The sequence below is a fragment of the Phacochoerus africanus genome, chromosome 4 (genome assembly GCF_016906955.1).
Source record: "Phacochoerus africanus isolate WHEZ1 chromosome 4, ROS_Pafr_v1, whole genome shotgun sequence".
Taxonomy (NCBI): Eukaryota; Metazoa; Chordata; class Mammalia; order Artiodactyla; family Suidae; genus Phacochoerus; species Phacochoerus africanus.
Genome location: NC_062547.1, coordinates 63,679,760 through 63,704,148, shown reverse-complemented (window position 1 = coordinate 63,704,148; position 24,389 = coordinate 63,679,760). Strand labels below are relative to the sequence as shown.

The following is a 24,389-nucleotide window of genomic DNA, read 5'->3' as shown; positions in this document are numbered from 1 at the left end:
CACAGGAAACTATATCTAATCACTTGTGATGGAACATAATGGAGGATAATGTGAAAAAAACGTATATAAATGTATAACTTTTCTGTATGGCAGAAATTGACAGAACATTGTAAATCAAGTATAATAAAATAATTTTTTAAATAAAATTAAAATAAAGAGGTAATTAAATTAAAATGAGTTCATTCAGAGGGCCCTATTTCAATCTGACTGGTGTCCTTAGAAGAAGAGGAGATTAGGACATGAACACACACAGAAGGAAGACCATGTGAAGATAGAGAGAAGACAGCCATCTACAAGTCAAGGAGAGGAGTCTCAGAAGACACTAATCCTGCTGACTCACTGACCTAAAACTTCTAATCTCCAAAACCATGAGAAAATAAATTTCCATTGTTTAACCCAATCTGTGTTACTTGGTCATGGCAGCCCTAGAAAACTATACCCTGCACCCACAGGAGCCTGCTAAAGATTCAGGTTTGACACTGGGATCTTGGGAAAACTTCCCTATGGTCAGATGTAGGGTAGGATGTTTTATAAATGGAGGAGCCTTTTGTCTTTGCATGGACTATTTCCAATATCTGACCATAATTGTCTCTGTGGTGATTACAAATAGATATAAAGATTTTTAGAGCTCTTGTCTCAACTTCTCTCAATTGCTCAAGCTCAAGAGTTCTCTTGGGATCCCAAATAATGTGGAGGGGGGAATCCCAAAACTCCTTTATGCTTTCACTTCCCTCCCCACTCCTTTGGGAGAAGTAGGTGGTCAGGGAAGCTTAATTTGATTTAGAAAAAACTAATGTCATGTTTCCTAAACAAAAGAGTCATGAAGTTAAGTTATACTCATGGGAACTAGAGTTATGTTACTCTCTGTGCACCTAACTTGTGTTTTCCCCAGACCCTTAGCAAGGGCTTATGCAATGTCTCACCTGGTTCATGAGGCTGCAAGAAAATCATGCTAAAAGTCCAACATCCACTCTTGTGTAGTAAGGAGACACAGAGCCCCCTGAGGCCAACATGGGGCCATCCAGGCCACTTGGTCTCAGGAGTCAAGAGATAGGGGCTACAAGTCCCAACTATTCATCCCCATGGGAGCTGCTTCCTCTATTCCCAATCATGAGGTATATGAAGTAAAGGGTTAACTCAGAGGATAAGGGGTGCTCAAAGCCTGCACATCCCCAAGAAAGGACTTGCCCCTGAAAGATGACCTCCAAACCCTTAGAATATTCTGCCTATATATATATATATATATATATATATATATATATAGGCAGAATATATATATCTGGGGCCAAGCTATGCCAGGGTAGTCTATGTGGACAGTGTAGTTGAATGGTAAATACTTGCTTTTGTTCGTTTGAGGCCTTGGGCAATGCTGTATTCATTTAACCTCTAGGGAGACTCAATAATGAGTAGTAAAAGTCAGTGGGCACTCCATGCCTACCTGGCAGACCCCAATAAAAACTCTGGACACCAAGGCTCAGGTGGGCTTCTATGGTTGGCAGTACTTTACATGTGTTGCTGGAAGAATTAAGTGCTATCCATGCAATTCCACTGGGACAGGACAACTGGAAGCTCCTTCTTGGTCTCTCCAGGCCCCTGCCCTATGCACCTTTTGCTTTTGCTGATTTTAATCTGGGTCCTTTCACTGCAATAAAACATACACATGAGCATGACAGATTTTTTGAGTTCTGTAAGTCCTAGCAATTCCTGGAATCTGAAGGTGGTCTTAGGGACCCCTGACACAGAAGCCATTGATATTGCTTTATTATGAGAAATACTGGTTTTCCTTTACCTTTTCCAGTTCTATCACTCCTTGAGAAAGGAGGAACATGCACTGACCCCTCATTTTGTTGAACCTGATGCTTCCCTTACCCTTAATCCTAGGGAAAACATTTCCTCCCCTGCCTTGCTCCCTGCCTTCCCATAAGTACTCAGCAGGTGCTCAGAGAGAAACACAGACCTTAGACATCTTTCATTCCTGCTCCTTTATCTGAGTTCCCCCCAAACACGCTAGAAGGAATATGTGTGTTCAGGGCACACTCAGGCAATAGGTCTTTCCCAGAAACCCCTCCCTAGCCCCTGTTCCTCCTCCCTGGGTGGCAGAGCTGGAAGCTCTCACATGGCACTTTCATTGCCTCCCCGTCCCCTGGACGCCCCCTTCTCTTGTGCCATGAGTGACTTGTAGGGCTTCCCCAGGCTGGGGAGGGTGAGTTCAGCTTCCTGAAGCTCCAGCTCCCGCTGAGACAAATGCTCAATGACCGCTGCTCCAATAGAGTCCCCCAGCACATTGGTCATCGTGCGAAGTCGGTCACTAGGAAGAGGAAGGGAGAGAGAAGCCACCATTAATCAGGGTTTGAACAGCTCCACAGCAAAGAGGGTGCAGCACCCAAGGAGCTCCTTGTGCCTGGCAGTTGGAGCTCATATTCCAGTCCAATCCACAACTACATAACTTCAAACAGGTTCCTCCTCTTAACAAACACAGGTTGGACCAAGCTCTGATATGCTCACATTTTTCTTAGCAATGCATTTCTTTTTTTATTAAAAAAAAATGTAAATGTCTTATATAGAAACTTAGGGGTCATGAGCTAAATAGCATACAGGATGAGGAAGGTGACCACTGTGAGTAAATAAGGCCAGACTGGAGACCATCTAATGGACTCATAACCAGGAGTTCCTGTTGTGGCTCAGGGGAAATGAATCCGACTAGGAACCATGAGGTTGCAGGTTCGATTCCTGGCCTCGCTCAGGGGGTTGGGTACCCGGCATTGCCATGAGCTATGGTGTAGGTCGCAGACATGGCTCAGATCTGGCATTGCTGTGGCTGTGGTGTAGGTCAGTGGCAATAGCTCCGATTTGACCCCTAGCTTGTTAACGTCCTGGCCCAAATAAAATAAAATAAATTTTGAGTTCCCATTGTGACACAGTGGAAACAAATCCGACTAGTAACCATGAGGTTGTGGGTTCAATCTCTGACCTCTCTCAGTGGGTAAAGGATCCAGTGTTGCTGTGGCTGTGGTATAGGCTGACAGCTGTAGCTCCAATTAGACCCGTAGCCTGGGAACCTCCATATGCCATGGATGTGGCCCCAAAAAGCAAAAAAAAAATTTTTAAATAAATAAATGGACTCAGATCCAGCTGACAGCTCCCAGATGGGGATGAAAATCCAGATTTTTATATGTAAACCTCCTTTTTTAAAAAGTTGAGAATTTTTTTAAAGCATGTGCAAGCCAGCTCTTCATCCATGGGTCACTTTTTTATGACTTTTACATAAAATGGGTACAGCAGGATTTTTCTGGATGATGGGGAAAGCCCCCATCGTTTATCTCCTCCCTGCCCTGCTTCCCAGGTTAACTCCATGGAATTTGGGATCCATAGGCCATGGCTTGAAGTATTCTCCAAATTCTAAAACTACATCCTTACTGAAATGAGGGCCCATGTGTTGGGAGTCCTGCAGGGAAAGTGGGGGTTTGAGAAGGGCTAGTACCAGAGTCTGAAGAACACTTACAGGAACCAGTCCACAGCTATAATAAGTGTGATGTCTTCAGTGGGCAGGCCAACCGAGGTGAGCACGATGACCATGGTGACCAGACCTGCCTGGGGGATGCCAGCAGCCCCAACACTGGCTGCTGTAGCCGTGATACTGCACATGGAGACAACACAGGGAAGCAAAAGAAGGGAAGGCAGAAGTGAGGCAGTGTCAGAGGGACACAAGAGAAAGGAAGGGGTCAATTTCCCAAGGAATCTTAAATCTAATTCCCCCAAATAAAAAGCAAATCCAAAGTGACTTTCATCGAGTGCCAATGCAGAGAGGTTCCTCATACTTTGCTGAGATTTGGCTGGCTGTCCCCCCAATGATAGACATTTGTAGATTCAAACAAATCATACTGCAAATTCAAGAGTAGGGATTTATCTAGATGCCTCTGGGGGCTGGAAGAGGGCAGAAGAATCAATGTGCGAATTTCTGATTCAGTAGGACTGCAGTAGGGTCTAAGAATTTACATTTTCCAGAAAGTTCCCAGATGATGCTACTATTGGTCCACTTTGAGAACCACTGCTCTCAAATGTCATGATTCCCTTGGCCCACTTCCTTCCTTTCCACCTGGCCATCTCCTATTCCTCCTCCCACATTCAGTTCGGATGGTGCCTGTCCAAGAAGGCTTCGCTCACTGCCTTCATTCAAGGCCAGGCCAGGTGCTCCTTCCTATAGCACCTGCCTTCCCCAACACAGCACTTAGAAGACCACACAGGAATGTTCAGTTCATTCATGGTCTCCTCTAATAGACTGGCAACTCCTTCCAAGCAAGGTTCACGCCTGTCACATCTTTAGTCCTCCAAGTACCAAGCACAGTGCCTGACATGTAGACACACCAAAAAAATGTTTGGACAAAGAAGGAACAAACAAAGGCAGACCCACAGCTACAAAATTACTGCAAATCTTTTCAAGTTTGCTTTTTCTAAGGAAATGGCAACATAATCCAAGAAAATGGCCCCTGGGCTTCTATCAACAGAGGCATCACACTGAGTCCATCTTCTTCCTCCAAAAAAATTCCCCCACAACAGCAGAGCCTTGGAGAACGGTGTCCAGTATATCCTAACCAGCCTTTTTTGGGAGTCCATGCAGAGTCTGTACTACCAGGAGCTCAAGCCATGAGGAAAATGCTCAATGACACCTTCCCAAGACACTGAGTCAGCTGTGCCATCTGATTTTCAAAGAGACCCAGGCGTGATTTACAAAACTACAGGCGTGCCATATTCCCAGATCCTGAAACTGAATCAGTACTACTACCACAAATCAATTAAAATAAATATTTGCTGATTGAACAAGAGACTATTCCTCAATATCCAATACTTATGATACCTATTTCAAGGGAGATGGGGAATAAAGAACCAAGTATGTCATGCTCACATGAAGGCATCCTAAGGTTGCTGATTATGGGGCAGAAGAAGGTAAGGTCTGTTGACTCAGACTCTTCACATAGGCAAGAGAATCTCAAACCATTGTCCACATGTACCCATACTTCCCAGCCCAGCTCTTTAAATGCATGTTCCTTCCTCCCACCCCTCTTCCCACCATGTCCTCTGCAGTTAACAAGACTGGTTTAAGAATCCACCTCTTCATACTGTGCAATCTTGAACAAGTAAATTAACCAGTCTTAATTTCCATTTCTTCCTCTCTGAAACAATAATGATAATTCTATCTACCTCAGGGGCTGTTACGAGGATCAAACTAAAGAATACAAAGGCACTTTGTAAAGGCTGTTTACAGAACCCTCAACAAATTTGTTCTTTCAGCTCATATTTATTGAGCATTTACTATGTGCTAGACACCTAATAGAAATTCCTATTAAAAAATCCCTATTTAAATGGAGCTTACATTCTATTAGGGGAGGCAAGTAATTTTATATATATCTTACATGAATAAGTGAAATATATACTAAGGCATATGTTTCTATGAGGAAATGGTTCAGCCTAAGTCTATATACATGCAATTTTAAATAAGATACACAGGGAATGTAGCCCTGAAAAGGTGACATTGGAGCAAAGACCTGAAGGAGAGGAGGATATTTGTTGTTATTTTTATAATGACTAAATTGGAACTTCTGAGTGATGGGGCTCAGGAATCCAAATTTATAACAAAAACCCCAGGTTATTAGGATGCACCAGCCCTACTTTGGAAAATAATGGACAAAGGAATCTCCCACAATGGCATGCAAGAGAACTGACTGGAACATCAGCCTCGGGTTGTAAAGTCTCACCTTCAACCTGATCCAGCGTGGTGACTGGGCTCGTCCCACATCCTCCCTCCAACCTCCAAAGGCTCCTTTTACCTCCAGCTGTGGCTCCTTCCCCATCCCACCCTCAGCCAAGCTAATGACTTTTTAGGTCTCATGTGCTGGCAGGTCTCAGTCAAAGCCAGCTCACCTGATAGTTGTGATCTGGCCCAGGTTAAGCTCATAGTTGTTGACTTGGGCAATGAAGATGGCAGCCAGGGCCTCATAGAGGGCGGTGCCGTCCATGTTGACAGTGGCCCCCACGGGCAGCACGAACCTGGTGATGCGGCGGTCCACACCCAGGCCCTCCTCCAGACAGCGGAAGGTGATTGGCAGTGTCGCAGAGCTGTGGGAGAGATCCCCAAGGGCTGAGAATAGGGGGTGGCAATGGGCCAAGGGAGGCATCCCCTAAGAACACTGGAGAGGCAAGGCAGGAGCTAGAGCAATGGGAAGATGGCAGGTGTTTAACATTTTAGAGGCTGATAATGTGCATAGGGAGAGGGACTCTTCATCACATGGGAAGTACACAGCAACGAGGTCCCTCAGGCTGAAGGTTTAAGGTACTTACTAGACACTAGTTCATGCCACCAGTTCCACTCTAACTATCCACTCCCAGAAAGGAGATTAGGGTCTTCCAAGCCCCCACCCCTCAGAGCTCAGAAAGGGATATTACAGAGGGCTCCTATTCCTCATTCCCCATGTTTACATTGGGAGTGACTTCAGCTACCCTAACTTTCTTGGTCTCTCTCCCCACCTGGGATCAGCTGGTCCATTAAACATGTGTTCTATCTGGTCAGCTTTATATCATGCAGTAAGAAGCCTGGACCCACAAAGATAATCTTTGGGTGTCCATGCCTGTGGTAGGCAGATGAGTTTAATTGTGGGGTGCAAGGGCACCAGTCTTACTTGGCCACAGATCAAAAGGCACGTCCTCCATTCAGTATTATAAGCAATAAAAAATGATATTTTTCTTCCATCTGGTTGGCTCTAGTGATATCTCTAAAATTGTTTTGAATTTGGATAGTGGGGGAAAGAGGAGCTCTCTATTAACACCCTGAAACCACACAAAAAAGAAGGAAGCCCAAGAGAGCTCCCAGAGACCATCTCCAGGGAAGATGAGACCCTCTGAGCTTGAAAATGACTGAGATCATGAGGTATATTGGAACATTTGTCCTAACCTCAAAATTCACAGCTGGTGCTCCCTCCATATTAAACAGAGAAACAGAAAAGGAGAGAAAAGGGTCAGGAGACCCAGCCCTGGACGAAGATCAGTGCCCAGGTATTGTGCCACCTGGAGACCTTCAAGAACCCCTGACATTACTATACAACCCAAATGAGGCTCTGTAGTGACAAGGAGGGTGGGACTCCTAGGAGAACCTGTGAAAGACAAAGAGTGAATCTAAGAAGGGTATCAGTGATGGGGGACGAGGACATACCTGGAAGATGTGCCCATGGCAGTGATTAGGGCCTGCAGGATGCCCCCAATGAAGGGGAAAGGATTCCGATGGGTGATAAGGAAGTAGATGAGGGGCAGGATGCCACAGGCATGAAGGAACAAACCCACGATGACGGTCAGGGTGTACATGCCCAGCTGACCCCCCAGGACAGCCATGTCTTCCATCTCTAGGATCTTGCCAGCAATCAGGAACAGGATGCCCACAGGTGCATACCTGGGCCAAGCCAGACACTTGTCAGGCCTCCCTCATAACCTGGAATGAGCATCCCCAAGGCTTTTCCCATATAGACCCTGGAGCCAGGTAACACCCACCGTATAGAACCCACTTCACTCCAACCTTCCTCACCTAGTACAACCAGAGCTGGGTCCCATAAAGATATTCTACCTTCTCTTCCTGCTTATCTACAGCTCGTCCTCAGAGAGCTGAAAAGATCCTACACACTCCAAGACATGCACTGTTATAAGGTCTCTCCTTCACCCACTCCCCCATTCAAGTCCCCCCAAATAATTGCTATCTTCAGGACTCCTTCCCTAGACACTTCCCAGACATGCCCTATCTCTAGCCTTCTAACTTCCCTTATTCACCACCCCCAACTCTTCGCTCTAAATTTGTAACCTTGTATGCCCCTATTCTCTTTCCTATGCATGCATATTATCACTCATTCACCAGTCCTGAGCAGTTTCACTTGGATTTCCCACACACATCTCCAACAACCTGTCTTATTAAATTGCCTATGTATTCATTTAGTCAACAGATATCCATTGAGCACCTACTACGTTCCAGTCACATGGTCCTCATGGCATTTACATTCTAATCAGTGGAAATGGACAATATGCAGGGAAATACATAATTTAAAACTTCAAGATGTGATACATATATAGAATGGAATACTACTCAGCCACAAAAAAGAATGAAATCATGCTATTTGCAGCAACAAGGATGGAACTAGAGATTCTCATACTACGGGAAGTAAGTCAGAAAGAGAAAGATAGGAGTTCCCATCATGGCTCAGCAGAAACAAATCTGACTAGCATCCATGAGGCTGCAGGTTCTATCCCTGGCCTTGCTCAGTGGGTTAAGGATCCAGCATTGCTGTGAGCTGTGGTGTATATAGGTCACAGATGCAGCTTGGATCCCGCATAGCTGGGGCTGTGGTGTAGGCCAGCAGCTACAGCTCTAATTCAACCCCTAGCATGGGAATCTCCATATGCCGCTGGTATGGCACTAAAAAGACAAAGAAGGAAAGAAGGAAGGAGGGAAGGAAGGAAGGAAGGAAGGAAGGAAGGAAGGAAGGAAGGAAGGAAGGAAAGAGAGAGAGAAAGAAAGAAGGAAAGGAAAGGAAAGGAAGAAGGAAGGAAGAAAGAAAAAAGGAAAGGGAGGGAGAAAGGAAGGAAGAAAAGAAAAGGGAGAGAGAAAGAAAGAGAGGGACAAACACCATATGATATCACTTTATATGTGGAATCTAAAATATGGCACAGTGAACCTATCAGCAAAACAGAAACAGACTTGAGACATAGAGAACAGACCATGGTTGCCAAGGAGGTGGGAGAGAGTAGGGCGGATGGAGAATTTGGGGTTAGTAGATGCAAACTATTACATTTAGAATGGATAAGCAATGAGGTCCAGCATAGGGAACTATATCCAATATCTTGGGATAGACCATGATGGAAGATAACATAAGAAAGGCATGTATACATATGTGTGTGAGTGTGTGTGTGTGTGTGTGTGTGTGTACACACACACGTGATTGGATCACTTTGCTGTACAGCAGAAACAATATTGTAAATCAACTATACTTTAATAAAAATAATTTTTTTTAAAAAGTGATAACTGCAAAAGAGGGTCACTGCGGGGGCTGCTTAAGAATGAATGGGCGGGGAGGGCTTCTCTTAAGAGGTGACATTTAAGCTGAAGCCTGAAAGGTAAAAAGGAACCACACAAACCTGAGAAGGAAGCATTGCTGGCACAGTGCAAGAACCTTGAGATGAATGTGAGTTAGGAGTATTGGAGGAGCAGAGAGACTAGTGTGGCTGCAGCAGTGAGTGAAAAGGATGGCAGAGAAGACAGAAGAAGCAAATTCATCAGGGTCTCACCTGTTTTCCCCAAAACCAGCCCATTGCTTAGTTTTGTGAGTTTCTGCCAGTGGTGCCATAATTCACCCATCACCAGGCTTACTTTATTTCTCTGTCTTTAGAACTTGAAGGATATGCTTGGTCATTGTCATGGGATGTATTGGAGGAGGTGGGGACCATTTGGGAAGCCGGTGCAATAACTTAGGTAAGAAATTATGAGACCCACGCTAAGGTTTTGGAATGACAATACAAAGGATTCCTCAGCCACATCTGTGTTCCCCAAGCTGGGCTCATTGTTACCCCTGATGGGTGGTTGCTGAGTTGCCTCCAATTCTATACCTGCCTCTGTGAATACTCTGGAAAACTCCTTTCCCAACTCCCAACACCTCCATCCTTCCTTCTCTTCCTCTGCAAAATTCCTCAACTCTGGATCAATTGTGCATGACTTATTTCCTCCTATACCCAGCTACCTGGCATATATGAATATTTTCCCAAGCATGCCAATGACACCACAATAATAAATTCATGGTTCCCAATTCAGTTGAGCTTCCAATACTCCCCTTTCAATTTTCTTGCTTATACTTGCTAAGTTTTCCTTTCCAATCCCCTCAGCTGCTTTTCCAAGCTCTCAACTTAGCCTCTTGCCCCCTACACAACGTTCAAATTATTTGAGATGATGTACGAAGTCTTCCCCCACTGGGGACCAAACAGCCTTGTTAACAACTTCCACCACCATTCCCAATGTATGCCCCACCTTCTTGGACTCTTCCAAACAATGAAGGTTCTTTCCAGCTTTTCATGTTCTATTCCCTCTGCTCTTCCTGTCCTGTTGGATTCCTACTCACCCTTCAAGGCCCAGCTAAGAGGTGGACTTCTCCATGACTTCCTCCTCACCTTCCCAGGCAGAATTCACTGTATATCCCTCACTATCTTCCCACTTTTCCACTTTCCCTGTACTTTGCTTTAATGTCTCTTGACTCTAGAACTTTTCACCTTGTATTATATTTATCTAATATATGTCTGTCTCCTCCAAGACTTTTTGAGCTTCTTGAATTCAATGTATCTCTTTATTCCAGAGTTAAAAAATAAAGTCAGACTGGGACTCAGTCCGATGAATAAGTGAAGGAATTTAAAGAAAGAATGAATGACTGCATCAATTAAGGAATAATTAGAAAGTGGATAAGTGAGTGAGAAAATGAGCAAATGAGACATGAATAATGGATAAGTGAATGAATAAGTGTGTTAAGCAAATGGATAAATGAGGGCAGAGAATACCTGACTGAGTGAATGAGAGAATAACAAATGCATAGATGAACAAGCTGGTCAAAGAATGAGTCTGACTTTGAAAACAAATTTATGGTTACCAGAGGTGTGGGGGCAGGGATGGACTGGGGGTTTGGGATTGGCATATGTACACTGTGGTACATGGAATGACTGGCCAACAGGGAACTGCTGTATAGCAAAGTGAACTCTACCCAATATTCTGTGATAATCTATATGGTGAAAGGATCTGAAAAAGAATGGATGCGTGTATATGTATAACTGAAACACTCAGTTGTATGGCAGAAATTATCACATTGTAAATCAACTTTAATAAAATGTTTAAAAATGAAAAAAGAATGAGTCTGAATAAATAAGTGACTTAGTGACTAAATCAATCAATCAATGGATTAATTAATGCATGAATGAGTTTATGAATGAATCTACAAGTGAATGAACATATGAGTGAGTGGATTAACTAATGCACAGAAAAATGAATAAATAAATGAGAAAATAAGTGAACCAATGCATGGAAGAATGGGGACAAGGACTTCCCACACAGCAGGTCCAATCCCCAGCCTGGTGCAGTTGGTTAAAAGATCTGGTGTTGCCTCAGCTGCAGCACAGGTCACAGCTATGGCTTTGATTCAGTCCCTGGCCCAGGAACTTCAGCATGCCATGGGTGCAGCCATAAAATTTTTTAAAAATAAAATTATTTTTATTAATGATTTTTATTTTTTCCATTATAGTTGGTTTACAGTGGTCTGTCAATTTTCTACTGTACAGCAAAGTGACCCAGTCACACACACATATATAAACACTTTTTTCTCACATTATCCTCCATCATGTTCCATCACAAGTGACTAGATAGAGTTCCCTGTGCTATACAGCAGGATCTCACTGCTTATCCACTCCAAATGCAATAGTTTGCATCTATTAATCCCAATTAAACTAAATTTTAAAAACAGTGAGGAAAAATACATAAATGAGTGACTGGATAATTTGGCCAATCCATAGAAGAATAAGTGGATGAATAGATGAATGAGGGAATGAATGAATAATACATGTAGCAGAAGTGTGAGTATAAATGAATAAATGAGTGTGAATAAATGGATGAACAAGGGAGTGAGTGAATAAATCATTGCACAAAGGTATGAATGAATAAGTGAGTGAATGAGTGATTAACCAATACATATATAAATGACCTTGACCACATGGTCCCAACAACCACCTCAGCAGCCGCCCCACAGCCTGACTTCCCAGTCCTGCCACATCCTTCCTGAGCACCATCATCACCACCCTCCACCCCATCACAGCCCAGCACTCACCAGATAATGATGCCCACCAGCCTCATAATAGCCTCATTGAGGCTGTCGAAGAAGTCCCGCAGGACTCGGCCCTTGTGTTTCATGCCACCGATGACCAGCCCAAAGGCCACCGAGAAGACCACAAGGCCCAGAGCATTGATGCCATTAGCCGAGCCAGGCACAGGCACAGTCTCCTCAAAGCTCAGCACCTCGTGCAGGGTGCCCAAGGCCCGTGTGACGTTTTCCAGGAGGCTGGTTCCATTCTCCAAGGAGGATGAAGGAGGCATGGAGGTGCCCGGCTCAGATCCATTATCTGTTCTCACAATGGTCCTGGTTACCAACCTTGTGCTGTACTGCGTCTTAAACTGAAATAGGGAGATATTGGGCCACAGGCCAATGCATAGTACATTGAGTGAATTAATAGATAAATGAGGGAGTAAATGACCAACGCCTGGGAGAATGAATATAAATTATGAGTTTTTCACAAGCTCCCTGGGCAATGCTCAGACAGACCTGGGGGCCCGTCTCCTCAGCCATCTATGATCTTTGGTTCCTCCTCCATTACCATCCCCAGGCAGCTTTGCCCTAAGTTATTCTCTCTAACTTTCCCTTGATCACCACCCTAACAGGAAGCATTTTTGTTTTGGCCATGCTTGCAGCATGCAAAAGTTCCCAGGCCAGGGACCGAATCTGTGCCACAGCAGTAACCCAAAGCCATAACAGTGACAATGCTGGATCCTTAACTGCTAGGTCACCAGGGAATTCCTTGGAAGCACATTCTTTCTTTCCGACTCTTCAAAAAGGCCATGCACAATGTTCTGTCAGGTCCTTCTTCCCATCCCTCACTTCTGGACCATTCTCTCAGCAGCAAGCTCTCCCCACCCTCCAGACCTCCTTGGTTAGACTGTATACTTCCCTCTGACCTGTTTGAAGCAGGCCTCCACAAGGTTGGGTGGAAACATATTTCTGCAGAAAAACATCAGATGAATGAAGGTGGTTAGACCTGGAAAGAGAATCTAGAGTGATAACAATAATATAATAACAGCAACAGCAATAATAATAATGGCAGCCAACATTTGAACCTGAGCTAAGTGCCTTACTTATATGATCTGATTTAAACACCACAATAACCCTAGAAGTGATGTTCCATTTTACACACAAAGACACCAAAGCACAAGGAATTTATGTAAGTTACCCAAAGCCACACAGCTGCTAAGGGGTTCAGATGGACGTCAAATTCAGGTCGTTCTGAGTCCTTTGATAGGAGCCTATGCCACCTTAGGGACTTCAATTCACACATTCATGCCAGTGATGTCTTAAAACACACACACACACACACACACACACACACACCTCTTGAACACTTCCAACACTGGGTTCTCGCCAAGTCAGTCACCAGGGTAGAACTATGGCCAGCCTTGATTCCGGCAGGCAAAAATCTTGCTGCTCTGAGAGAATCATTCACCTTTCAATGGAACTTGGGAACACCAGACAAACACCATCTGTTCTGAGCCCATCTCAAGATGCTGCAACTAGAGCCTCCCTAGCCTAAGGGTCAAGAGATCATATCCTAGGAGAAAGCTGTTCTCAGAGAATTCATGTAACACTCCAGGATAGAAAACGAGTACCGATAAACCTGCTGTTGCATTTCCAAGCTGGGTCAGTCTGTCTGCTTTGTCTCCCCTTGAGTATAGGCTGTTACAAGAAGGGCTGGAATTCACATCAAAATTAGAAAGGACGTCACCTGACCAGGTCCATGAAGGCATCAGCTGTGGGGATGGTCTCGATCCGGCCCTCTCGGTGCAGCCCCTCCTTGGAGCCCTTCCCAGGATGGATGATGGTGACCATGAGGATGCCGATGAAGACTGCGATGACTGTGGTCACCATGTAGTACACAGCTGCCCGCATCCCCATCCTCCCTGTTGCCTTGTTATCCAGGGACGCCATACCTGGAGGACAGGTGGTGCAACCCCGAGCAGCCCCATCCACACCCTCCCATCCATTTGCTCCATGGTCCCCACACAACCACAATCATTGCACCAAGCATCCTTTCTCCTATACCCCATCCCGATCCTTCCATTCTTCCACTCACATCACCATCCTCCAACTTCCAGCCTATGTTCCAAATACACCTTCCACTCCATCCTTTATCCCACGCACTATTTCACTAAAGACCCCTCTGCTCCAAGACAACATTTTCAACCCCATCTCCATCCTCTATTTACTCTTATTTTGCACAATAATTTCATATGCATTCCTCTCTTCATACTGCTATCCACCCCAATATCACACCTCCCTCCAACTATACACTATTTGTAGTAGATGCTTTTGGTGCCCTATCCAGACACCCTTTACCAAGCTGATACACTTATCCTTCCACTGCTGGGCATGTTGGCTGCTAACACCTCATGCTTCCCCCTTCTCTTGAGAGTTGCCCACAGCAGAACAGGAGATCACTCACTCACAAAGGTCCCATGGGAGACCTACAGCCAAAGACTGATTGGTATAAGAATTTGAACAACTCTGCAGTGTTGCACATGCTCCATAGCTCCACATGAGATCAGCTGAGAGGCCAGCCTTCTCCTGAACCCACATTTCTGCTTAGCTTCTTTCCCCACCCCATCCTGCTCACCTCAGTTCTCATAGGTTTATCTTGAGAGCTATTCCTCAATAAATCACTTGTACAAATACCCCCATCTCAGACTCTGCATCTAGGGAAACCCAACCTAAGAAATCATTCTTCCCTGCCTTCATCTTTCTCCCAAACCCCAAAACTGGAGATTGGCAACTGACTGCCCATAGGCCAAATCTGGCCTGCTGCCTGTTTTTTGTTAATACGGTTTTATTGAAAACACAACCATGCCCATTTGTTTACATGTTAATCTGTTGCTGCTTTTGCACCTCAACAGAAGCACTGAGGAATTTCAACAGAGGCCACATGGTCTCTGAAGGTGAAAATGTTATCTACCTGGCCCTTTAGAGAAAAAGTTTGCCAACCCCTGTATAGGCCATTCATACTTCTATCCCACCCTCCAACCACCATCCTGTCACCTCCAACTCAAATCTTCATCCACATCCCACCCCATGACAACCCACACCATATTCCAGCTACCTTCCCTGGCTGCCCCACATCAGCCTTCCTTTTATCCCTGGATGATACTAAGCTCCTGGTAGGTATATTACCACCAAGGAAAAGGACAGGAAAGTTACCGAGATAAGTATTGTAGCTCCACCTGGGCTCTGGATCCCAGGTCTGATTGGGATCAGGGCTTTGGCCAAGGACTCAGAGCTAGGGGCATGCTCCATATATAAGGTCCTGAGTTGGGGAGGTGGTCTCATGCTTGGAACAGCCTTGGCTCCAGGTTTGAGCCTGGACTCTGTTGGGTCTTGGAGGCCACTGGCCTGGGCTCTCTCACCTGTGACCAGACTGGAGACAATGAGTGGCAGCACCAGCATCTGCAGCATCCTCATGAGAAGCTCTCCAGGAAAAGAAAAGTACTTGATCTGGCGGTAGCTGAGCTGGTATGGGCGCAGGGCAAAGGCCAGGCTGACCCCTAGGACCAAAATGAGGGATCCAAAGAAATGAATTTGGTCACTGAGCCCCAAGCAGGAGCCACCCATCCCAAGATGGGTATGCGTGGATGGGAGTGAAAGAAAGAAATATTCCATGAATATGAGTTTGCATGTACATTATGGAATATATGATTTTATGTGTTGATATGTGTGTAAATTTGTATGTAATGTCTGCGCATATTCAGGTACACATATGTACACATATGTGGCAATGTATGCTCATTTGTGCACAGGTATCTGTGCCTGTATAGAAGGGCCCATACACATGACGCACATGTTTTCTCTACATGTATCTATAGGTATGACTTGTATGTGTATGTTACTATTTTCAAGCATGGGGGTGTACGTGTATTTAAGTTCGTGTGCCAATGTGTGTGCAGAGGAATGCATGCGCGTGTGTGAACGCGTTAAGTTCTAATATATGTGTGCAAGTGTGTATGTGAGTTTAAGTATTTGCACCTGTAAGTTTGGGGCATGCATAAAAATATTCATGTTTGTGTATGTTCATATGCAGAACATGTGCTTTTATCTAGTGTATACTTAATGTGTGTATGTACACATGCAAATGCATGAAACACTGCACATACAACTATGATTGTGTGTGTCCTGGGGAGAGGTAATGGTGGACGTGTGCATGACTGCGGGTGAGAATAAGTAGAGGGAAGAAATGTGCGTGCAGGGAATTTCCCTCAAGTCCTCTCCCTCCGGGAGCAGAGCCCGCCCCCTCCCAGACCACTCACCAATGACCACTGCACTGACTGTCAGCAGGATGAAGGCGTTCCGGCGCAGGAAGCGCAGCACGTGCTCGCGTGTCATGGTCTGCAGGCGCAAGCGCGTGCGCAGCGCTCTCTGCTGCAGGCTTTCCTGCAGCCGCTGCAGCCAGCCCACCCGGCCGAGCCGCTGGCCGCTCTCCCGCAGAAATAGGCTGTTGCCATGGCTGCTCATCGTCTATCTGTGGGGGACAGAAGGGCCCGGGCTTGGTGATGGACTGGGCAGAAGGCGGATGTGGGTAGAGAGGGAAGGGTGGAAGAAGCTGGTGAGGAACTCATAGAGAGTTCAGACAGCAGGGGGGGAGGGATCTCAGGTCTGCTGGGAAGTGCCTGCGCTGGGCCACCTGAGAACACTGCCAGGTGTTCAAGGGTCCTGTCCTGGCAGAAAAGCATCATCTCCAGAATCACTGCCAGGCATGGCTGATGAGAGACCAAGAAGCAGACCACAATATAATGAACATTTCTGCCATTCTGACTCCAGGGCCCTTCTTACTTCATGAGACCATCACAATTTTTTTGCAGCTGACCCAGCTCCCAAACCAAAATAACAAGGCTTTGCTAAGCACCAACTTCATGCAGAACCTTAAACAAGGCGCTTTGGGCCTAGCTTCTCAAGTTAATAAGTTCTTGGAGTTCCCGTCATGGCACAGTGGTTAACGAATCCAACTAGGAACCATGAGGTTGCGGGTTTGATCCCTGGCCTTGCTCAGTGGGTTGAGGATCCAGGGTTGCCATAGCTGTGGTGTAGGTCGCAGACACGGCTCAGATCCCCACATTGCTCTGGCTCTGGGGTAGGCCAGCAGTTACAGCTCTGATTCAACCCCTAGCCTGGGAACCTACATATGCCATGGGAGCGGTGCTAGAAAAGGCAAAAAGACAAAAAAAAAGTTCTGATGTCTGGCCTTGAAGTGCTACCAAAAATGGGCTTTCCACAACCACAAAATCAGCAGGTGCCTGGCAAACCGTAGGTGCCCAATAAATGCAGCTGCTCTGCATGAATGTCCAACTAAGCAACAGGGAGAGGGAGAGTCCAGTGAGAAGGAAATGGAGATAATTACTGACCCCAGTGGCTCCTCAGGATCAATTTTTGAAGAGAAATGGGACATTAAGAATCACTTTGGGTGCCAGGAATTGTTTCCCAAACTTCAGACTTCCATGTCTCCTCTTTACAGTCTGCCATATCCATGTCATTTACTTACTTATCTAAATAAATGCATCTAAACGGGAGATATTAGGAGTTCCCAATGTGGCTCAGAAGCTTAAGGACCCGATCTTTGTGGCCCCTTCCTCCGTTGAAATATATATGTTAAAATTATTTTTACAACTACACTGGAATAAAAATGAATATATTATTTGAGAACTAAATAGAGGTGATTGTCGTACAATGTTGCAAATGTACTCAATGCTGCTTTAAAATGGTTTTCTGTCTATGTGAGGATCTGAGTTCAATCTCTGGCCTGGATCAGTGGGTTAAGGATCTAGAGTTGCTGCAAGCTGTGGTGTAGTTCAAAAATGTGGCTCAGATCTGGCATCGCTGTGGCTGTGGTGTAGGCTTTCAGCTGAAGCTCTGATATAACCCTGAGCCCAGGCACTTCCATATGCTGCAGGTACAAGAGTAAAAAGAAGAAAAGTTTTTTTAATTAAAAGATAAACTGGAAGCTTTAGATCATTACTTGCAGTGCTGATTTTAATACACATTAAATAAAATTCATATAAAAATTAAAACTAGCCTGTTCTTTTACCAACCAAACACCTTACATGTATAGGGAAGCATGGAAATTGTGACTTTCATGACTCTGAGGAATATTTGCCTTTGTGGCCCCTTCCTCTGTTGAAATATATATGTTAAAATTATTTTTACAACTACACTGGAATAAAAATGAATATATTATTTGAGAACTAAATAGAGGTGCAATGTTGCAAATGTACTCAGTGCTGCTTTAAAATGGTTTTCTGTTGTGTAAATTTCATCCCAATTTTTTAAATGAATATATCAATACTATATATTGAAACATTTTCTTTCACCTGAAAGTTTAATTTTTTTAAATCAAACTGTAGTTGATTCACAACATTGTGTGAATTTCTGCTGCAAAGTTCAATTCTTTATTCTGATTTTAAAGGAAGCAAAAATGTTAACACTGTAAATCAAATATACTTTAAATTTTTAAAAAAAAATTTTTTTAAATGTTAAGTAAAAGAAGCAAAAATATTTGCATGAGTCCCTAAAAGTATCATGGGCACTGGACACCTCTTATTTTGGAACAATAAGCAGGTTTGCCTATGCCAATCTCACAGCAAAACCCACTGAAGTGCCTCTATTCCAGGCATACTGGCAATATTGTTATCCCTCTAGATTAATTCCCAGGCAAAAGGCTGACCACTGGAGATGGCATTACCCAGGCTCTCTTGCCCTTTCAGTCTGGCCAGCGGAAAACAGCAGGAGACTGGAAGGTGGGAGGAGATGGAGACAAGCACTCTCCCAGCTCCCTCTCAGCTCCCCCTGCCAGGCCACTGTCTGGCAGTGACGGTAATCCTCTACCTAAGGCCACAGCTCCCATCAATCCTCTACAGCTGTTGGCCATTTGGACATCTCCCTTGGAAATATGACTAGTTCCTCTGCCCATTTTCTAATCAGATTGTTTATGGTTTTTTTCTTTTTCTTTTTAAGGCCGCACCTGGTGCATAGAGAAGTTCCCAGGCCAGGGGTCTAATCAGAGCTACAGCTGCAGCCACAGCCATGGCAACACCTGATCCTTAACCCACTGAGCGAGGCCAGGGATTGAACTTGCAACCTCACACAATGTCAGGTTGTTAACCCGCTGAGCTGCTACAGGAACTCCTGTTTACAATTTTTATTGTTGAGTTATATGAGATCTTTATATATTTAGGATATTAACCCCTTGTCTGGTATATGGTCTGCAAAATTTTTCTCCCACTCTGTAGATCACCCTTTCATTTTGTTGTTTCTCTTGGTGTGCGGAGGCTTTTAAGTTCAGTGTAGTCCCCCTTGTTGATTTTTGCTTTTGTAGTTTGTGTTTTGGTGTCATATCCAAAAAAATAAATAAATAACTGCCAGGGCCAATGTTGAGCAGCTTCTTCCTTACATTTACTTCCAGCAGTTTTATGGTGTCATATCTTTTTTTTTTTTTTTTTTGCTTTTAAGGGCTGCACCCATAGCATATGGAAGTTCCCAGGGGTTGAATCGGAGATACAGCTGCCGGCCTACACCACAGCCACAGCAATACCAGATCTGAGCAGCATCTGCGACCTACACCACAGCTCATGGCAATGCCAGATCCCTGACCCACTGAGTGAGGCCAGGGATGGAACTTGCATCCTCATGGATACTAGTCAGAATTGTTTCCACTGAGCCACCATGGGAACTCCTTTTTTGAGGGGGTGAAATGTGTGTCAGGTCTTATGTTTAAGTCTTGTAGCCATTTCGAGTTGATTTTTATGAGCGGTATAAAATAGGAGTCCAACTTCATTACTCTGTACATTTATCCAAGTTTTCCCAACACCATTTGTTAAAAAGACTCTCCTTTCTCCATTGAGTGTTCCTGGCTCCCTTGACATCATAGAGGTGCTATTGTTACCATGACAACCACATTACAATATACAAATACATCAAAACAACACGGTGGACATCTTAAATTTACAAAATGTTATGTATCAATATGTACTTCTATTGAAACAATAAAGATAATCCTCTAGTACAGGTGTGGCTCTCCCCAGGTTCCCCTTTTGCTCCTTCCCTGTGGCTCCCCTCTCTTGCTGGTCCCTGAGGGCTGCACCAGCTTTACTGGTTTAAGCTTTGTAAAGAGTCCTTAATTTCAATTCTCTGAGTCCTAGAAAAGCTCTCCAAACTAAAGGAAGACAATAAATATTGTATCTAGTGCTGGACTGTGCATATTTGGGTTGCCTGGGATTGCTATAAGTATAAGGAGAATTTGGCCTCCCCCAACTACTCTCTGAGGAATCATGGTTTCAGATACCTCTCCTTGCCTCCCTCCAGCCCCACCCTGAACCCCAGAGCCTGTATTCATCCAGATCAGGCTGGGAGTCTGTCAGAGAGTTCAGTTCCACCAATAGGTAGTTCCCTGAACCTTTTTTGGGGGGGTGGAGGGGGAATGTCACTGGCTGAGCAGCTACTTTTCTGAGATCACTATCTCTCTTGTCCTCTTCTGCTGTCTCCATACCCCAGGGATGTGGCATCTGACTACACTTTCCAGGTCCTGCTTCCTCTGGTCTAAGCTCTGGTTTCCAAGGCCAAACCCCATTTGCAGTCCTGTTCCAAAGGATACCATGATGGTGCTTTTCAGCTAGCTATGAAAAATCCCAGCCAGGGACCACATACTACACAGGGAAGGTGTACTTATTCCCTCTCTTCCAGGATGTATGTTCCTGGTCACCAAACAGTAGCACAAAGCTGCCTGTGGGTCCCAAAGCAGTATTTAGCTGAGATTCAAACTAGTCACAAAAACTGCAGAGCTAGTTTTGTCTATTTCCTGTCTCTTCCTTACAAGAAATAGCACAGTAAGGGGAGTTCCATGTGGTACAGTGGATTAAGAATCTGACTGCAGCAGCTTGGGTCTCTGCAGAGGTGTGGGTTTGTAGCTGGGGCTCTGATTCAGTCCTTGGCCTGGGAACCTCCATATGCCACAGATGTAGCCATTAAAAAAAAAAGAAAAAAAGAAATATCACAGGGATGGACAAGCCATAGTTTAAAGGCCAAATATGGCCCACTGCTTGTTTTGTAAATAAAGATTTATTTGCACACAGCCATATTCATTTGTTGTGTATTGTCTATGGCTACTTCTGTACCACAATGGCTGAGTTCGGTTTTTCCGACAGAGATTTTATGGGTCTCCATACAATCTCACTGGCCCTTTACCGAAAACTTTTGCAGACCCCTAGCCTAGAGGAAAAGCATACATGAGGTCTTTATCTCAAACCCCACTCCACCTTGCAGGAAAGGGTCACTTTCAATGTGGCTTTGATAGCCCAAATCACATGACCCTTGGAACAGCACCTAGTGAGCATGAAATAGATGACAACCAGAGTCAATAAAAAGTAGGAATCCAAGGGACACGCAACTGAGGACAGAGAAAAACGCAGACATGAGAGAGAGTGTCTTCCCAGCAATTTTGTTCCATCCTGTCTGCACTACTTGCCAAGTTTTCTTTTAGTTTTCTCAGGATCTTGATTTCCACTTAGCCTGTTCTCAGCCTCTCTTGGACCACTCATCCTGGGTTCTCTTTTCTAGTTTTTGCTTGGCCCTGCTTCTTAGGCTTCCTGATTAGAAAATGGCCCTTCTAGTGTCCCCATCACCTGCAGGTGTTCAAGGATGGGTCTCGCACCTGGTTGCCCAACCTCCAGTCTCTTAGATGTGATGAGATGTGCCAGCCACCCTTCCCTCAGAGCTGAAGGAAAAAAAAGAACGAACTCCTACATTCTAAAACTGGAGCAAACAACAGTGGCAAACAAGAATGCTTTCCATACCCTTTACCTCAATACTCTGCTAGCCTGAGAAGTGAGCGAAGAGGGAAAAAGAAGAAGGAAATCACATATGTCACACACACACACACACACACACACACACTTGAACACACTTCACACACCTCTTGTGTACAACTGACATATACACAACCACACACACAGAGCCTCACAAACACAGAACTGTTCGACATACAACCCCACACATCTTCAGAAATGCAATTTCAAGGTACTATTATAGGTGAAAAGTCATCGAACAGAGAAGACAAATACTGTATGGTATCACAGTTATGTGTAATCTAAAAAAAAAAAAACACTAGTGAATATAACAACAACAAAAAAACCAAACTCACAGATATAGAGAACAAACTAATGGTTACCAGTGGGGAGAGGGAAGAGAGAGGGGTAATTTAGGGGTAGGGAGTTAAGAGTTACAAACCATTACATATAAAAGAAGCTACAAGGATACATTATGCAATAGACAGAATATAGCCAATATTTTATAATAACTATAAATAGAGTAAACCTTTGAAAATTATGAATCCCTATATTTTACACCTGTAGCTTATATAGTATGGTACATCAACTATAGCTCAACTTAAAAAAAAGAAATGCAACTCCACTCATGCACCAGCAGTCATACAATTCCTACACACACAAATATGCACACCATCAGACACATAAACCCACACTCCTCTTCAGACACACAATTCCATACACACATACCTTCACATCCTTGCACAACTCACCTTGGAAATGAAATTCCATACTGGCAGCTGCAGTAATGCCATTCCTACACCTACACACACACACACACAAAACTTGGGACACAAGACATAAGACTTAAGGCATCCAAATTCCTTCCCTCGTTTGAACATTCAGCCCCACACACCTCTTTGGGAAGGCAACCCTACTCATAAATTCAGTCTCACACACACACACCCATAACCACCACCATCCCAAACATAACTTTGGCCCCCACCCCCACAGCAGCGGTGGCCAAAGTCTCAGTCACAACCTGATCCCTTCGGAGTTGGAGAAATGAACCCCCTTACAGGGAAGGGAGCCAGGCCCTGCAAAGGGACCGGGCATCAAGCAGAGATGGAAACCTGCCCACGAGTAGAGGCCACGGATAAAGAGATAGGATGGGGAAGGAAGACAGATGATCAGGGAGACCCTGAGGGAACCAAGGCGAAAGGAAACTCACCAGGGCTACAGGGATGAGCGGAGGCTAAGACTCTAAGGGTCAGGGAGCAGTTGAGACAAAAACAGCCAAGAGATGGGAACTCGGGCGCAGGGGGCGCCCCGCCAGCCTGACCCCAGTGTAGGCCGAGCCAGCCTCTCATTCTGCCTGTCCAGAACCTCAGAGCCCCTGTCCTCACGTAACCACGGTGTCCCCACGCAGCCGCGGTGTTCCCACTCACCCGCGCCAGGAGCGGCGGGGGCAGCTTGCCCGCGCCTCGGCCTGCGCGCCGCGCCGGGATGCAGGAGCCGGAGCCCAGCGAAGCGGCCGGCCTGGGCTGCGGGGACCCGCCAGAGACCGATCAGCGCCGGCTCCAGGACCAAAAGGCCGAGGTACCCGCGTGGAGCAGCGAAGCGCTGTGCAGCGGGTGGGATCCGCGCCGGCCCGGCGTTCACGTGGGTGTGGGGGCGCCAGGCAGCTGGAAGGGGGGGCACGGGATCCCCTCCGGGATGCCCCCCGCCTCCCCCGCGCCCAGCGCAGGCTCCGCAGCCGCGCGGGAGAAAGGACGCCTCCAGTTTGGGAAGGGAGGGGATCCAGGGGTAGGCGGGGTGGGCGGCCTCTCTTAGGTCTAGCCCCCGCCCCCAGCTCACTGCCGCGCCTCCGAGCCCTCGCCTCCTGAGCCCTCCCGTGGCCTGAACATCCCTGGAGAGATGTTCACCGCTGGGCCACCTCCCCCATCCTCCGAGGAGGTCTGAGAAGGCGTGGGCGTGAGCATCCGAGTTACGGCAGTTACCGCTTGGGCTCCGCTACCGGGTTTCTCCCCCTTGGGGTGCACATTCCATCCTTGGCCAGTTGGCCGCTGTTTGAGCTCTGGCCAGCCCCTCTCCCTCTCTGAGCCTGGTCTCCTCATTTAAACAACAGATGACTCGGCCGACCCCACAGAAAATTAAAACTGAGAAAATTAAAGTGCGTGAGCAAGGAAATCCTCCGTGCAGCGTGAAGCATTGTGCAAATGGGAGACGAATCATTGCTGTTAGTATTGTAATTAATACTATTCTTTGCTCTCTTTAGGATATACCGGGGAATGTTGATTTTGCTTTTGATCCCAAATGGCACTGACTTGGTTGCTTCCAACGTCTCCTACCTCTCCTGAAAGCTAATTGCCATTTTAAGAGCTGAGCACAGAGCAAGGTATGTGATAAAAACCCAATATATGTTTGCTATTATTATTATCAAGCAATTGTTGATGGCAGCTTCCTAATCTAGGCAGGCTCTTTTATTTATATTTAATCTACACACCCCTGTGCAGTAGATATCACTGCTCTCATTCGCAGATGAGAGGACAGGCTCTCAGAGAAGTTCAGTAACTTGACCAGGGTTAAGGAGCAACACAGCCAAAGAACAACCACCCCAATTCCAGCTCTTTGTACATATAGCCCCCACTCTCCTTCCTGACATAATTCCTTCTTGATAAGTGGATCTCAAACTTAACTGTACCTTAGA

At 45.5% G+C, this 24,389-nt stretch overlaps 1 protein-coding gene across 1 annotated transcript; it reads right to left on the bottom strand.

Moving 5' to 3' along the window:
- Window positions 1-1,965: 1,965 nt before the first annotated feature.
- SLC1A6 (solute carrier family 1 member 6) lies at window positions 1,966-23,189 on the bottom strand. Its single transcript, XM_047776771.1, has 10 exons — window positions 23,128-23,189; window positions 16,178-16,389; window positions 15,281-15,418; window positions 13,609-13,813; window positions 12,788-12,830; window positions 11,886-12,229; window positions 7,205-7,438; window positions 5,920-6,114; window positions 3,503-3,637; window positions 1,966-2,308 (listed from the first exon to the last, which is right to left on the bottom strand). Exons 2-10 carry the CDS (start codon window positions 16,380-16,382, stop codon window positions 2,113-2,115), a joined length of 1,695 nt encoding a protein of 564 aa, XP_047632727.1. The 5' UTR covers window positions 16,383-16,389; window positions 23,128-23,189; the 3' UTR covers window positions 1,966-2,112.
- Window positions 23,190-24,389: the final 1,200 nt, after the last annotated feature.